This window comes from Nerophis ophidion, linkage group LG03 (assembly GCF_033978795.1).
Source record: "Nerophis ophidion isolate RoL-2023_Sa linkage group LG03, RoL_Noph_v1.0, whole genome shotgun sequence".
Taxonomy (NCBI): domain Eukaryota; kingdom Metazoa; phylum Chordata; class Actinopteri; order Syngnathiformes; family Syngnathidae; genus Nerophis; species Nerophis ophidion.
In genome coordinates this window covers 30,439,579-30,455,479 of record NC_084613.1, presented here as the reverse complement: position 1 = coordinate 30,455,479, position 15,901 = coordinate 30,439,579, and the positions used below count along the sequence as shown (strand labels likewise).

Below are 15,901 nucleotides of genomic sequence, written 5' to 3'. Positions count from 1 at the left end.
TTAATAATACTCACTCTACTGCTTTTATTTTGGTTAACACAAACTGTGTTATTATTAAACAGTGGTCGTGTGGCAAAAGAGGTGATGGAGCAAAGTGCCAAAATCAAACGGGAACCTCCGGAAATACACAGGTAATGTTTCTTACAATACAGGAACAATACAGCGTATTGTTACTATTTAGACTGTCTGTTCAAGTTTGACAACTTGGTGACGTTTATTGGTGTGTGTTCACGGTGCAGAGCCGGCATGGTTCCCAGCCGGAGTTGCCCATCCATCACTCATGGACCTCGTCTCAGCAGCGTACCGCGCACACGCCGCAGAGCCGTGCACATATCCATCATGGAGGGTATGCATTCCTGACACTCTAGCGTGGTTACAGGTGGGCAAAAAAGTATTTAGTCAGCCGCCGATTGTGCAAGTTCTCCCACTTAAAATGATGAAAAATGTCTGTAATTTTCATCATAGGTACACTTCAACTGTGAGAGACAGAATGTGAAAAAAAAATCCAGGAATTCACATTGTAAGAAATTTAAAGAATGTATTTGTAAATTATGGTGGAAAATAAGTATTTGGTCACTTCAAACAAGGAAGATCACTGGCTCTCACAGACCTTTAACTTCTTCTTTAAGAAAATCTTCGGTCCTCCACTCGTTACCTGTATTAATGGCACTTGTTTGAACTCGTTATCTGTATAAAAGACACCTGTCCACAGCCTCAAACAGTCAGACTCCAAACTCCACTATGGCCAAGACCAAAGAGCTGTCGAATGACACCAGGAAAATAATTGTAGACTGGGAAGAGTGAATCTACAATAGGCAAGCAGCTTGGTGTGAAAAAATCAACTGTGGGAGCATTTATCAGAAAATGGAAGACATACAAGACCACTGATAATCTCCCTCGATCTGGGGCTCCACGCAAGATCTCATCCCGTGGGGTCAAAATGATCATGAGAACGGTGAGCAAAAATCCCAGAACCACACAGGGGGACCTGGTGAATGACCTGTAGAGAGCTGGGACCAAATTAACAAAGGTTACCATCAGTAACACACTACGTCGACAGGGAATCAAATCCTGCAGTTTCAGACATGTCCCCCTGCTTAAGCCAATGCATGTCCAGGCTCTTCTGAAGTTTGCCAGACAGCACATGGATGATACAGCAGAGGATTGGGAAAATGTCATGTGGTCAGATGAAACCAAAATACAACTTTTTGGTATAAACTCAAATCGTCATGTTTGGAGGAAGAAGAATACTGAGTTGCATCCCAAGAACACCATACATACTGTGAAGCATGGAGGTGGAAACATCATGCTTTGGGTCTGTTTTTCTGCTAAGGGGACAGGACGATTGATCCGTGTTAAGGAAAAAATGAATGGGGCCATGTATCGTGAGATTTTGAGCCAAAACCTCCTTCCATCAGTGAGAGCTTTGAATGGTTGACCAAATACTTATTTTCCACCATCTTTACAAATAAATTCTTTAAAATTCCTACAATGGGAATTCTTGGATTTTTTTTTTATCACATTCTCTCTCTCACAGTTGAAGTGTACCTATGATGCAAATTACAGACCTCTGTCATCATTTTAAGTGGGAGAACTTGCACAATCGGTGGCTGACTAAATACTTTTTTGCTCCACAGTATTCTTCCAAGCTGATCGAAAAGTGCACAGAGCCTCATGTGGTTTCATCCGGGAAGTATTCAACATGGCTAACGTTTGTGCTTCCTAAAGTCATTTTCATATGAAAGATCCTCCCCTCCCATGGGAAAAAACACACTTGTTGTTACTCGAGCCGTCTGGCCCCGTTTGCCTCATGACAGCTGGCGGGACATTCTGCAGGTGTGAGTGTCAGTCAACACAGTGCATATTTTTTTCCCCTTTATTTGGATACATCCATCCATTTTCTACCGCTTATTCCCTTTGGGGTTGCGGGGGGCGCTGGTGCCTAACTCAGCTACAATCGGGCGGAAGGCGGCGTACACCCTGGACAAGTCGCCACCTATTTGAATATATGTTATTAAAAAAACACATCATAAATGTTAAGATAAAATAAACATAGCCGTGAAAGTTCAATAATAAGGTTGCTTGAATCCAATTGTCTAAGGCCTATGTGTCAAAGTTAAGAACGATTTATTTATGGCCCCCAGGGTGATATCTGATTGGGATTAGAACACAGCCTGTTGCTGTTTCGCACGCACCAATACTCCATCAGTGTTGGTGCTCGGAATTTTTTCAAAATGGGGTCCAAGAGTAAATGTTTGGGGTCCCCCTTTTTTGAAAGCGTTTTAAAAACAGATGATAAATGTATGCATTATCCTGTTGTATCTCACGTTTTATATTGTGTTTTGGAAAAATGCTGTCATAAACATTAATTCATTAAAACAAATTATACAAATGTAAATGTATTCAGTTATAAACATTCATTCACTTTCTTCTTCCCTTCTTGGATCTAAACTTTACCGCTGCCGGTATTTTTATTGTAATATTTTCAGGTTGTGTTTGTTATATGTTTGGCCAAAATAAGACGAAGAAAACAATCTGAAGTTGTATTTATTTTTTTAGTTTTAATGCCATGATTTTATTAGTCCGGCCCACGTGTGCAGAGATTCTCCTCTGTTCTAAGGCTTTGTTCACACTGCAAGTCAATTCCCTTTTTTTTCTCCATACATGACCTCTATCGGACTTTTCATGTCGGTGTGAGCAGTGCAATTGTCAATTTTTAGAATCCGACCCAGGCCTCTTCTGTTTGTGGATATAAATCAGACATGTATCCGATGCGACTGAAGTCAGAACGATCGGGTCGCGTTCATCCGACCAATACAACATCAAAAAGCAATAAGCGCCATACTTCACCAAAATAGACGGTTGTAAAATAGATATATGACAAAAGAGCAGAAAACAGTTGAAAATAATGTTTTAGGAACTCACGTGAATATTCCACCACTCCCGTCTCTGATTGCTTGCCAACACGGTTCAGAAAATGTTGACCTGGATTGCAGAAAATCCTTGAAATTGTCACAAATGCGCCACGATTAAGACCGACTACAACGTCATACGGGTCAGAACGTTTACATAACACATCGCTTTTTTTTGTAAACCATTACATAAAAAGATCGGATTCGACAGAAAATATCCAAACCCTGTAGTGCGAACAAAAGCTCGGACTACCTTCTGGGAATGTAAATCTTACAATTATATTCGATTGCTGGGGGGACAATTTGATTCAAACCAATTCTCGGAATATATTATGGTATGAAAATTAGGGCTTTCAGAAGTAACGAGTTAAATAATGTGATTAATCACAAAACATGATCGCATTAAGTAAACCTGCTCAGTGGCCTTGTGGTTAGAGCGTCCGCCCTGAGACTGGGCGGTTGTGAGTTCAAACCCCGGCTTAGTCATACCAAAGACTATAAAAAATGAGACCCATTAGCTCAATGCTTGGCACTCGGCATCAAGGGTTGGAATTGGGGGTTAAATCACCAAAAATGATTCCCGGGTGCAGTCGCTGCTACTGCTCACTGCTCACCTCACCTCACCTCCTAGAGGGTGAACAAGGAGATGGGTCAAATGCAGAGGACACATTTCACCACACTTTGAGTGTGTGGGACAATCTTTGGTACTTAAACTTTAATTTATGTTGCAGATTAATCTCACAAACTATTTTGAGCTCCTTTACCTTAACCGCAGATTTTATATATTTTTTCCTGTATGACATTCTAACAATAAAATTGCATTTGTGTCAAGATAAGCAAGACAGGTTTATTTATAGAACACAATTTCTACACAAGGCAATTCAAAGTGCTCTACAGAAAATTACAAGAAGGCAAAATAACATAAAATGATCATAAAATTAATCATAATTCATTCAAATTTTTATTCAAAGACTGTGGATAAAATATTAAAAAAAAATAATAATATATATATATATATATGTAAGTAAGTAATAACATGATTCATTCAAATTTAAAAGTGTGATTAATCAGATTTATCCTCTAATTTATAATTTTTTTCAAATTTATTTTTGAAAATTATGAGTCGATTTAGAATCAGAATAAATACGAACGCAATTCGGATGACAATTGAATTAATGATTTCAGCATGCCTATTACATACACCCGCATGAAAAAAGCAAAATGGTTTGTTCGGCTTAGATTGCGTCAAAGCGAGCCTACACACTTGACTCAACACAGCTGCACCGACATTTTGGAGCAAGGATAAGGCGATGATTGTAAAAGTATAAATACACCAAAACTATTTGTGGCAGCATAAGAAAAAGTTGTGCAAGAGTTTCAATTTTGCTTCTCATTGCCCATAACTGCGGTGCGTTCAATGACCCTTATTAAAGTTGGCCACAAATTTTTAGAAGGGAACTTAATTTTTTTTTTCTTCTTTTTTTTTTTTTGCCTGTCGTTCACAATTCCTAACAGAGACAAGAAGACAAAGGTTTTTTTTTTAATGCTAACATGTAAAAATTGTTTCAACACAATGTGATCGGAGACCATTCTGTATTGACTGAAAAACATGAACAATCATATTACAGTAAAGTATTTATTTAATGTTTTGTTTGTACACAGTGTGATAACACGCACGACATGCTGCGTGTATTATGATCAATATACAAAATGTGACTCACTCGATGGACATTTGTGAGTTTGGTCCAACTGGTCGGGGATGTTTTTCCGGTTTATTTGAGTAAGCACTCCATTTATGTTGAAATATTTTGGGTTCAAGTTCCACATTTAGAGCTTCGGGTCAAGCCGACCTCACTCTCTCGGGTTTCGTCTGCTCCAACGTCTCATCCTTCTTTCGTGATGCTTCTGAAAGCAGCAGTTCATCCATCCATCTTCTTCCGCGTATCCGAGGTCAGGTCGTGGGGGCAGCAGCCTCAGCAGTAAAGCCCAGACTTCCCTCTCCCCAGCCACTTCATCCAGGATCCCGAGCTGTTCCCAGGACAGCCGGGAGACATAGTCTTCCTAACGTGTCCTGGGTCTTCCCCGTGGCCTCCTACCGGTTGGACATGCCCTAAACACCTCCTTAGGGAGGAGTTCGTGTGGCATCCTGACCAGATGCCCGAACCACCTCATCTGGCTCCTCTCGATGTGGAGTAGTTCATCCTCCATATATTCAGCTTCAAACAGATAAGGTCGTGAATCCGCATTTGACCAAAAATAGTCATCTTGTTGTCTATTACCAAATCTACCATGATTAGAAAACACATTCGTGTTTGTTTCCGGAAGTCAGTTGGCATTGATTAAAATGACCAAAATATGGTGGATATTGTACATATTGTCTCAAATGTGTCTGCTATTATATTAAATATTCATATATACCGTATTTCCTTTAATTGCCGCCGAGGCTCTAATTAATTTAAAACCTCTTCTCACTCCTGCGCTTACCAAAGGCATGCAGTAAAAGTAAGCATGCGCTAATTGTTTTAAAACCTCTTCTCACTCTGGCACTTACCAAAGGCATGCAGTAAAAATTTGAGTGTGATGTAAGCTTGGACCTTGAATCCTACTGAATAGCTCTTAATCTTCTTCCCTTTATGCGATTTCAAATTACCGGTAATGAAATCAGCCTCCTCCATTTTGAAAATGATGACAGGGGAAGTGTCACTCATGACGTCACGAGTTTGACCAGGCGGTAATACTAAGCATGCGCTAATTATTTTGCGAAGCGATTTTGACCCGGCAGTAATTCAAGGCAGGCGCATAATCTATGCCCTGCGGCAATTCAAGGAAATACGGTATACTTGTAGTGCATATATAAAACGTTTGAAGTTGCTTTAGAGGGCTTTGAAGGCTACGAGGACTCTCATTAGCCGCATATTCCAAGCCATTTTTTATCATCTTAAATTTCCTAAAAAAAAAAAAAAAAAAAAAAGTCATGCGTTCTTGTCTGTCATAATGATTTAAAAAAATAAGCAAAATAAAAAAAAAAACAGTGCCGTTCCCCTTTAAAGACAAAGGAAGACTGACATGATACACTATTATGATTCATATTACCATGAATTGATTTACGTGGACCCCGACTTAAACAAGTTGAAAAACTTATTTGGGTGTTTCAAATTAGTGGTAAATTGTACGGAAAATGTACTGTACTGTGCAATCTACTAATAAAAGTTTTAATCAATCAAAAAAAACCTATTGATGATAATTATATGTGAAACAGCCAATGTCTACTTTACACTCTGAAGTAAAGAGAAAAAGATTTATAATCATCTTTAATTGAACAATAGGTTGCATGGCTACTGAAATCCATATTATGACCACTTTATATTGAATTTGTTAGTACTTTTATGTAAAAATATACATACAGTGGTGGTCAAAACTTTACATACACTTGTAAAAAACAATGTCATGGCTGTCTGACACCACATGGACAGGACAAAGATAAGACGTTCTGGAGGAAAGTTCCATGGTCAGATGAAACAAAAATTGAGCTGTTTGGCCACAATACCCAGCAATATGTTTGGTGGAAAAAAGGTGAGGCTTTTAATCCCAGGAACACCAAGCCTACCATCAAGCATCGTGGTGGAAGTATTATGTTCTGGGCTTGTTTTGCGGCCAATGGAACTGGTGCTTTACAGAGAGTAAATTGGACAATGAAAAAGGAGGATTACCTCTAAATTCTTCAGGACAACCTAAAATCATCAGCCTGGAGGTTGGGCCTTGGGCACAGTCGGGTGTCCCATCAGGACAATAACCCCAAACACACATCAAAAGTGGTAAAGGAATGGCTAAATCAGGTTAGAATTAAGGCTTTAGAATGGACTTCACAAAGTCCTGACTTAAACGTGTGGACAATGTTGAAGAAACAAGTTCATGTCAGAAAACCAACAAATTTAGCTGAACTGCACCGATTTTGTCAAGAGGAATGGTCAAAATTTCAACCAAAAGCTTGTGGATGGCTACGTAAAAGCGCCTTATTGCAGTGTAACTTGCCAAGGGACATGTAAGCAAATATTAACATTGCTGTATGTATACTTTTGACCCAGCAGATTTGGTCACATTTTCAGTAGATTCATAAAAGAACCAAACTACATGAATGCTTTTTGTGACCAACAAGTATGTACTCCAATCACTCTATCACAAAAAAATAAGAGTTGTAGAAATGATTGGAAACTCAAGACAGCCATGACGTTATGTTCTTTACAAGTTGTATATAAACTTTTGACCGCGACTGTGAGAGTGAAGCATCTCAATAGATATGTCAAAATTTAAAAAACTGCCCACTGCAATCCCCAAAATGTGTAAGCAACAGTGTAAAAGAGTCAAAACCAATGTCCACTGCAGGGGATGTTGGTTGTCAGGAGGATAAATGAAGAGTTGTATTATTGCAAAAAAGTGGAGTGCAGTGCTTTATGGTCAGTGTGAGGACTGAGGCGTCAGGAGAGCTGACGGCGTGTGCTGCAGTGGTATTAATACCTGCACTGAAAATACCCTGGCCATGTTTGTCACAAGCCAGGGTGGGTCCAAGATAGCCGATCCCGCGCGGTCGCCTCACACGAGCGAGTGAAACCCGCCGACGAAGGTGCGACTCCGTGGCCTGGACCGAGGGGACAGGGACCGTCAGGACTGTAGGATAAGTCAGGCTTGTGCCCGCCGCCACCATGGTGAAGTGTCTGATCCGCATCACCACCCGGGTGAACGTCCACCTGCGTATGATCAACCACTGCTACCGCGACGTGAGGGTGCGCGTGCTGAGCCTGGGGCCCCGTATGTTGGGGAAGGCCCTGGGGGTCTTGCCCTTGTACCCCGCTCTGGACGGGCAGCAGGAGTCGGATGGCGTGACGCCGCTGCCATGCATTCGGCCCAGCAGCCACGCAGGTACAGCCGGGCCAGCAGGGACGTGTGACAGACTATTTAGTGTTTTCACTTTTACAAGATTATTACTGTTATATGTTGTAACAATCTATCTTAGTTGCAGTTTATTGTGCAAATGATCACATTTCAATAGTTTTTTTTTTGTGGATCACCAAGCACAAATATACAAGGTTAGGTTTTGGTTTATCGGTAAATACAATTTGTTAAGAAGGAGCCTATTTATACAATTTGATTTGATTTGTATGTTCCAAATAAGTGTTTGATGAGCATTCCTCAACTTTATCAGTATTTATTGCCAAATTTCCAAACTTCTTTGTCACGTGTTGCTGGCATCAAATTCTAAAGTTAATGATTATATGCAAAAAAGTTTGAACATCAAATATGTTGTCTTTGTACTCAATATGGGTTGAAAATGATTTTCAAATCATTGTATTTCGTTTATATTTACATCTAACACAATTTCCCAACTCATATGTTATAGTTATTTGAATGACTCTAACCATAATATATTATGTTAACATACCAGGCACCTTCTCAGCGCCACACATTTTCGATAGAAGACAGGTCTGGACTGCAGGCGGGCCAGGAAAGTACCCGGACTCTTTTTTTACGAAGTCACGCTGTTGTAACAGATGCTGAATGTGGCTAAGCATTGTCTTGCTGATATAAGCAGGGCGTCCATGAAAAAGACGGCGCTTAGATGGCAGCATACAGTATGTTGTTCCAAAACCTGTATGTACCTTTCAGCATTAATGGTGCCTTCACAGATGTGTAAGTTACCCATGCCTTGGGCACTAATGCACCCCCATACCATCACAGATGCTGGCTTTTGAACTTTGTGTCTATAACAGTCTGGATGGTTCGCTTCCCCTTTGGTCCGGATGACACGATGTCGAATATTTCCAAAAACAATGTTAAAAGTGGACTCGTGAGACCACAGAACACTTTTCCACTTTGCATCAGTCCATCTTAATGATCTCGGGCCCCGAGAAGCCGGCGGCATTTCTGGATGTTGTTGATGAATCGCTTTCGCTTTGCATAGTAGAGCTTTAACTTGCACTTACAGATGTAGCGACCAACTGTATTTAGTGACAGTGGTTTTCTGAAGTGTTCCTGAGCCCATGTGGTGATATCCTTTAGAGATTGATGTCAGTTTTTAATACAGTGCCGTCTGAGGGATCGAAGGTCACGGTCATTGAATGTTGGTTTCTGGCCTTGCCGCTTAGGTGATTACTCCAGATTCTCTAAACCGTTTGATGGTATTATGGACCATAGATGTTGAAATCCCTAAATTTCTTGCAATTGCACCTTGAGAAACGTTGTTCTTAAACTGTTTGACTATTTGCTCACGCAGTTGTGGACAAAGGGGTGTACCTCACCCCATCCTTTCTTATGAAAGACTGAGCATTTTTTGGGAAGATGTTTTTATACCCAATCATGGCACCCACCTGTTCCCAATTAGCCTGCACACCTTTGGGGTGTTCCAAATAAGTGTTTGATGAGCATTCCTCAACTTTATCAGTATTTATTGCCACCTTTCCCAACTTCTGTGTCACGTGTTGCTGGCGTCAAAATCTAAAATTAATGATTATTTGCAAACATTTTTTTGTTTTATTAGTTTGAACATCAAATATGTTGTCTTTATACTCAATATGGTGTGAAAATGATTTGCAAAACATTGTATTCCGTTAATATTTACATCTAACACAATTTCCTAACTCATATGGAAACAGGGTTTGTATATAGTGCCAATCTGGACAAAAATTATTTTAGTGCATATGAAATAAAAGCCCACGGGACATGTATTAATCACTGTACTAGCAAGTACCGCACAGCTTCTTCCTCCAAACACAACGAGTTGAGTTCATACCAAAATGGATACATGGATGATACAGCAGAGGATTGGGAGAATGTCATGTGGTCAGATGAAACCAAAATAGAACTTTTTGGTGTAAATTCAACTCGTCGTGTTTGGAGGAAGAAGAATACTGAGTTGCATCCCAAGAACACCATACCTACTGTGAAGCATGGGGATGGAAACATCATGCTTTGGGGCTGTTTTTCTGCTAAGGGGACAGGACGATTGATCCGTGTTAAGGAAAGAATGAAAGGGGCCATGTATCGTGAGATTTTGAGCCAAAACCTCCTTCCATCAGTGAGAGCTTTGAATGGTTGACCAAATACTTATTTTCCACCATAATTTACAAATAAATTCTTTAAATTTCCTACAATGTGGAATTCCTGGATTTCTTTCACATTCTGTTTCTCACAGTTGAAGTCTACCTATGATGAAAATTACAGACCTCTGTCATTATTTTAGAACTTGCACAATCGGTGGCTGACTAAATACTTTTTTGCCCCACTGTACGTTTTATCCTTGTTAGCCTATTTTGTTACAAAATACTGTACATAAAATCACACTACCACCACAGAGAGAAAATTATATTGTTTTATATATTTGAAGGCTTCACACCACTGCTGTTCTTTCTACAATGTTTAGTAGTTGACTATTATGTTTTAAGAGCATTTTTAAAAGCACAGTATTGTGTGTTATACTGGGTAGTTAGAGACTGCTGTTCTTTTCTTAAAAATGTATAGTTACCTTTTGGCAGCTGGTATTACAATGTTAATTCTGTGCAAAAAACATATTGAAGCAGTGATTAAATACTTAACGGTTTTGAAACAGTTTTAAACAATTTGGTGAATTTAAGTACGTGTCCAGTTTTTTTCTAATTTCTATCGTATCAAAAATGTGGGCAAATTAGGCAAACAAAAAGGGGGAATTCATTGGTATCCGACTAATAGTTAGAATCCGGTCCGAATCCGATTCCATTCAGAATCTATTCTTGATTCAAACTGATCACCGCAATGCATTATTTGGCATAATACGGTAATTATAATAAAACATTTTCAAAACAGGTTGCAAGTTACAAAACCTTCTTTTGGTTGCTGTAATATATGCGGAGTGAGTAAGCATGGAGAAACCTAAAAACGTAGTTTTGAAATGTATTCCTGTGTTTTTATTCATTTATTTAAAAACATTATTGTGGAGGGAGGTTGTGATTAGCACACTGCAGGTATGAAGATCAGCGACCCCTTCTGGGTGGCTGGAGACAGCGCACCCTCAGACTGGGGCGTGGCATGGGCAGGACGGCGAGACGCAGCTGGCAGGTGATTAGATGTCGCAGGTGGTACGCGTTAATCTAATCATCTGTTGTCTTTTTAACAGTGATCGGGCAGCAGAGGAGGAAGCGGTTGTTTGGAGAGACTGAAAAGTCAATGATGAGAGATTGAGTTTGAACCAACGTGTTATATTAAAACCTGTCAAACCTGACCCACCGGTTTCCAGCGTGCATCTGTGGTACTTGTGAGTAAAGAAGCTTACAATTGGCTCCCAACGAAAACATAGGGAATGTGCAATGTCGTCACCAAGCCCAATTGAAGCGCTGGGGCAGCTGTTGGCAGAAATATCGACCGCAAATCACCGGCAGATGGAAGCGATGCAAGGCCAAATCGCGCAGCAGAGCCAGATTCTGCAGAAGATGTCGGAGAGGGCCGGAGCAGAAAAATACGCAACTGAGAGGACGACTTTGACGGCAGTAGGCATGCACAGGATGGTGGAAACAGAAGATCCCCATAGCTTCATGGACATGTTTGAGATCACAGCCAAGTCGTGCGGCTGGCCGGAGGAGGAGTGGGCGGTGCGGCTGCTGCCATTGTTGGTGGGAGAGGCGCAGCGAGCGTCGCTCAGCCTGCCACCAGCGTCCCAGATGAGCTACCGGGACATGAGGAGGGCAGTGTTGGACCGGACAGGAGGATCCAAAGAAGACTACAAAATAAAATTTAGAACCATGAAACTTGGTCAAGATCAGCGGCCTTTCGTCCTGGGCCAACAGCTGACAGATGCGGCAACCAGATGGCTGCAACCCGGAAGAAAAGAAGAGGTGATCGAACAAGTGATCCCGGAACAATTCCTGGAGGCGATCCCGACACGGACGTCAGCATGGGTCCGCTACCATCGACCACAAGAGCTAGCAGCAGCGGTAGCCTTGGCGGAGGACCACCTGACGGTACAGCGGGAGAAGGCTGCAGGAGGAACGGAGCGGCCAGTACCAGCGCCGCGCAAAATGCGGTCACCACCAGCAGAGGGAGCCCAGCTGTGGACCAGACCACGAAACATGAACATGTTTTCTCCGCAGGGCCCGGCCGCAGCAGACACTGCGTGTCCCCCGCAAACAGCACCTCGAATGCCGGGGCAGGTGTGCTGGAGGTGCGGACGGCTAGGTCACCTGCAACGGGAGTGTCCAGCGATGGAAGTGGGGCAGGTGATCCGGGTGGTCAACCCTCCAGCCTCCTCCCCGGGACCGGGAGAGACATACTATGTACCGGTAAGGATACAAGGGAGTATACACCGGGCGATGGTGGATTCGGGTTGTGAACAATCCATGATTCACCAAAACCTGGTTCGACCCGGGGTATTGAGTAAGGTTACACGGGTGCAGGTTAAATGTGTGCATGGGGATATTCACACGTATCCCATTGTGCCGGTGAAAATTTTGTTCAGGGGGGAAAAACATAGTGTTAAGGTGGTAGTAAGTTCGCGCCTAGCGCACCCTTTAATCTTGGGAACAAATTGGCCGGGATTTAAGGGGTTAATGCAGCAGTGTGCAGGGGTGCGTTCACGGACGGTAGGGAAAGGGGATAACTGCGCTGTTCTCATCGGCGACGCGAGATTATCCGACGCGGCCGAGGGGGAGGGGGAAGGGGGGCCGGCGGGGACTTCCCAGGAGGTTTCCCCGGTTCCCCAATGGCGCCCCACGGATGATTTTCCACTCGAGCAGTCTCGAGACGACACTCTGCGCGAGACCTGGGACCAAGTGATGGGCAGCGGGTTCGTCCGGGGATAACGCGGGATTTCCTTCATTTTGTATTGATTAGGGACAGACAATACAGAGTGAGCCGTGACACTCAGACAGGGGAGGAAATTACCCAATTGTTGGTACCAAAAAGCCGTCGGGAAATGATTTTACAGGCGGCACATTTTAACCCACATGGGATATGATAAAACACTTAATCGGATAATGGCCCGGTTCTATTGGCCAGGCATTCGGGCAGACGTGCGCCGCATGCCCGGACAGTCAATTAGTCAACCCTGCGGCCACCCCTAGAGCACCTTTGAGGCCATTACCACTCATAGAGGTCCCGTTTGAACGAATTGGCATGGACCTCGTCGGGCCATTTCACCCGAGCACCCAGGGATATCGCTTTGCACTGGTCCTGGTGGATTATGCAACGCGCTATCCCGAAGCAGTGCCACTGCGCTCCATCTCTGCGAAGAGTGTAGCACAGGCACTGTTTCAAATTATCTCCCGAGTTGGAATCCTGAAAGAGATTCCAACTGACCAGGGCACGTCCTTTATGTCACGCACGTTAAAGGAGCTGTACGGTTTATTGGGGATCAAGTCTATTCGGACTAGCGTCTACCACCCACAGACAGATGGGTTGGTGGAGCGGATGAACAGAACTTTGAAATCCATGATCCGGAAGTTCGTACACGAGGACAAACCAAATTGGCATAAATGGTTGGATCCCCTGTTATTTGCAGTGCGGGAGGTTCCCCAGGCCTCAACAGGATTTTCTCCGTTTGAACTATTGTTCGGCAGGAAGCCGCGGGGGGTATTGGACCTAGTTAAAGAAAGCTGGGAGGAAGGTCCAAGCCCCAGTAAAAATGAAATTCAGTAAGTCATGGACTTGAGAGCAAAACTCCACACATTAGGGCACTTGTCACGTGAGAATTTGCTCCAAGCTCAAGAACGTCAACAGCGCCTGTATAACAGGGGAGCGCAACTTAGACGATTTTCACAGGGAGAGAAAGTACTTGTGTTACTCCCAACATCCAGCTCTGAATTACTCGCCAAGTGGCAAGGACCCTTCGTGGTCACACGACGAGTGGGTGACGTGGATTATGAGGTCAGGCGGTCTGACCGGGGTGGGGCAACACAAATATACCACCTCAACCTACTAAAAGGGTGGAGGGAAGCGGAGCCCGTCTCCATGGTGACGGCGATAGCGGAGAGCGAGGAGCTGGGGCCGGAGGTTCCCCCCTCCCCCCAGCCCTCCCCTCTCCGCTGTGATAATCATCTTACGCTGTCTCAGAAAGCAGACGTGGCCAAATTGCAGCAACATTTTGCTGACGTGTTCTCTCCCCTGCCAGGCCGCACGACTCTCACCCAGCATCACATAGAGACCAGCACAGGCGTGACGGTGAGGTCTCGGCCCTATAGGCTGCCTGAACACAAGCGCAAAGTAATTCGGGAAGAATTAAAAGCCATGTTGGAATTGGGAGTGATAGAAGAGTCCCACAGTGCATGGTGTAGCCCCATAGTTCTGGTAGGGGAAGAAAGATGGGTCTGTACGGTTCTGTGTAGACTACCGCAAGGTGAATGATGTGTCACGGTTTGACGCCTATCCAATGCCCCGGGTCGACGAGCTCCTGGACCGGTTGGGCACTGCTCGTTTTTTTACGACATTGGATTTGACTAAGGGCTACTGGCAGATTCCCTTGTCTCCAGAGTCCAAGGAAAAAACCGCATTCTCCACTCCGGAAGGATTATACCAATTCGTGACCCTTCCGTTCGGCTTGTTCGGTGCGCCCGCCAAATTTCAGAGCCTTATGGACCAGGTGCTGCGACCGCACGCTGCATATGCCGCCACCTATCTGGATGATGTCATCATCCAGGGGAACAGCTGGGCGGAGCATATGCAGAGAGTGGGAGCGGTACTCGAGTCCCTGAGGCGGGCAGGGCTCACCGCCAACCCGGCGAAGTGCGCGGTTTGCCGGAGGGAGTTACAGTATCTGGGGTACCACTTGGGGGAAGGCCAGGTGCGGCCTCAGATAAAACCGCAGAAGTTGCGACATGCCCGACCCCGAAGACAAAAAAAGAGGTGAGACAGTTTTTGGGACTGGTGGGCTACTACCGGAGGTTTGTCCCCCAGTTTGCAGACCTGACCAGCCCACTAACTGACCTCACCCGGAAATGTGCCCCAGATCTGGTCCAATGGACGGAGCAGTGCCAGCAGGCATTCGAGAAGGTAAGGAAAGCACTTTGTGAGGAGCCAGTACTGCACATGCCTGATTTTTCTATCCCATTTTGTTTGCAGGCGGATGCGTCGGGCAGAGGACTGGTAGCCGTTTTATCTCAGCAGCGGGGCACCGACCATCCGATCCTGTATATCAGCAGGAAATTGTCAGAAAGGGAGGTCAGATACAGCACGGTGGAGAGGGAGTGCCTCGCCATCCGGTGGGCGGTCGGTGCCCTTCGGTACTATCTGCTGGGACGCCCATTCAGCCTCTGCTCGGACCACAAGCCCCTCTAGTGGCTCCACCGCATGAAAGATGCCTACGCGCGGATCACCCGGTGGTATCTCGCTTTACAACCCTACAATTTCAGAGTGATCCATAGGCCGGGAGCCAAGATGGTCGTGGCGGACTTCCTCTCCCGCGCTCAGGCCGGGGGGTGGGGAGTAAGTGCGGCCAGTCGGTGCCCAGCCTAAGTCTGGCGGTGGGGGTATGTGGAGGGAGGTTGTGATTAGCACACTGCAGGTATGAAGATCAGCGACCCCTTCTGGGTGGCTGGAGACACCGCACCCTCAGACGGGGGCGTGGCATGGGCAGGACGGCGAGACGCAGCTGGCAGGTGATTAAATGTCGCAGGTGGTACGCGTTAATCTAATCATCTGTTGTCTTTTTAACAGTGATCGGGCAGCAAAGGAGGAAGCGGTTGTTTGGAGAGACTGAAAAGTCAATGATGAGAGATTGAGTTTGAACCAACGTGTTATATTAAAACCTGTCAAACCTGACCCACTGGTTTCCAGCGTGCATCTGTGGTACTTGTGAGTAAAGAAGCTTACAATTATAAATCAGTTAACAGTCAGAATAATAAGAATCGCGATTCGGATGTGAAACTACTATTTGAGCACCCTTATCGACGACTGGGACAACCCTACTCACAGAAGAAGCTGGCTCCCGTTTTGTGTCACATCCTCTCTTTTTTTGGTTTGTTAGTTTCCTTCCG

At 44.3% G+C, this 15,901-nt stretch overlaps 1 protein-coding gene across 4 annotated transcripts in view; it reads left to right on the top strand.

The window, feature by feature from the left end:
* Positions 1–15,901, top strand: part of LOC133549431 (FERM domain-containing protein 5) — a 198,797-nt gene that overhangs the window by 179,403 nt on the left and 3,493 nt on the right. For all 4 annotated transcript variants that reach the window (XM_061894819.1, XM_061894821.1, XM_061894820.1 and 1 more), the window contains 2 exons: positions 63–131; positions 240–346. In XM_061894819.1, the coding sequence (XP_061750803.1) occupies positions 63–131; positions 240–346 (176 nt within the window). The remainder of the gene's footprint in view (positions 1–62; positions 132–239; positions 347–15,901) is intronic.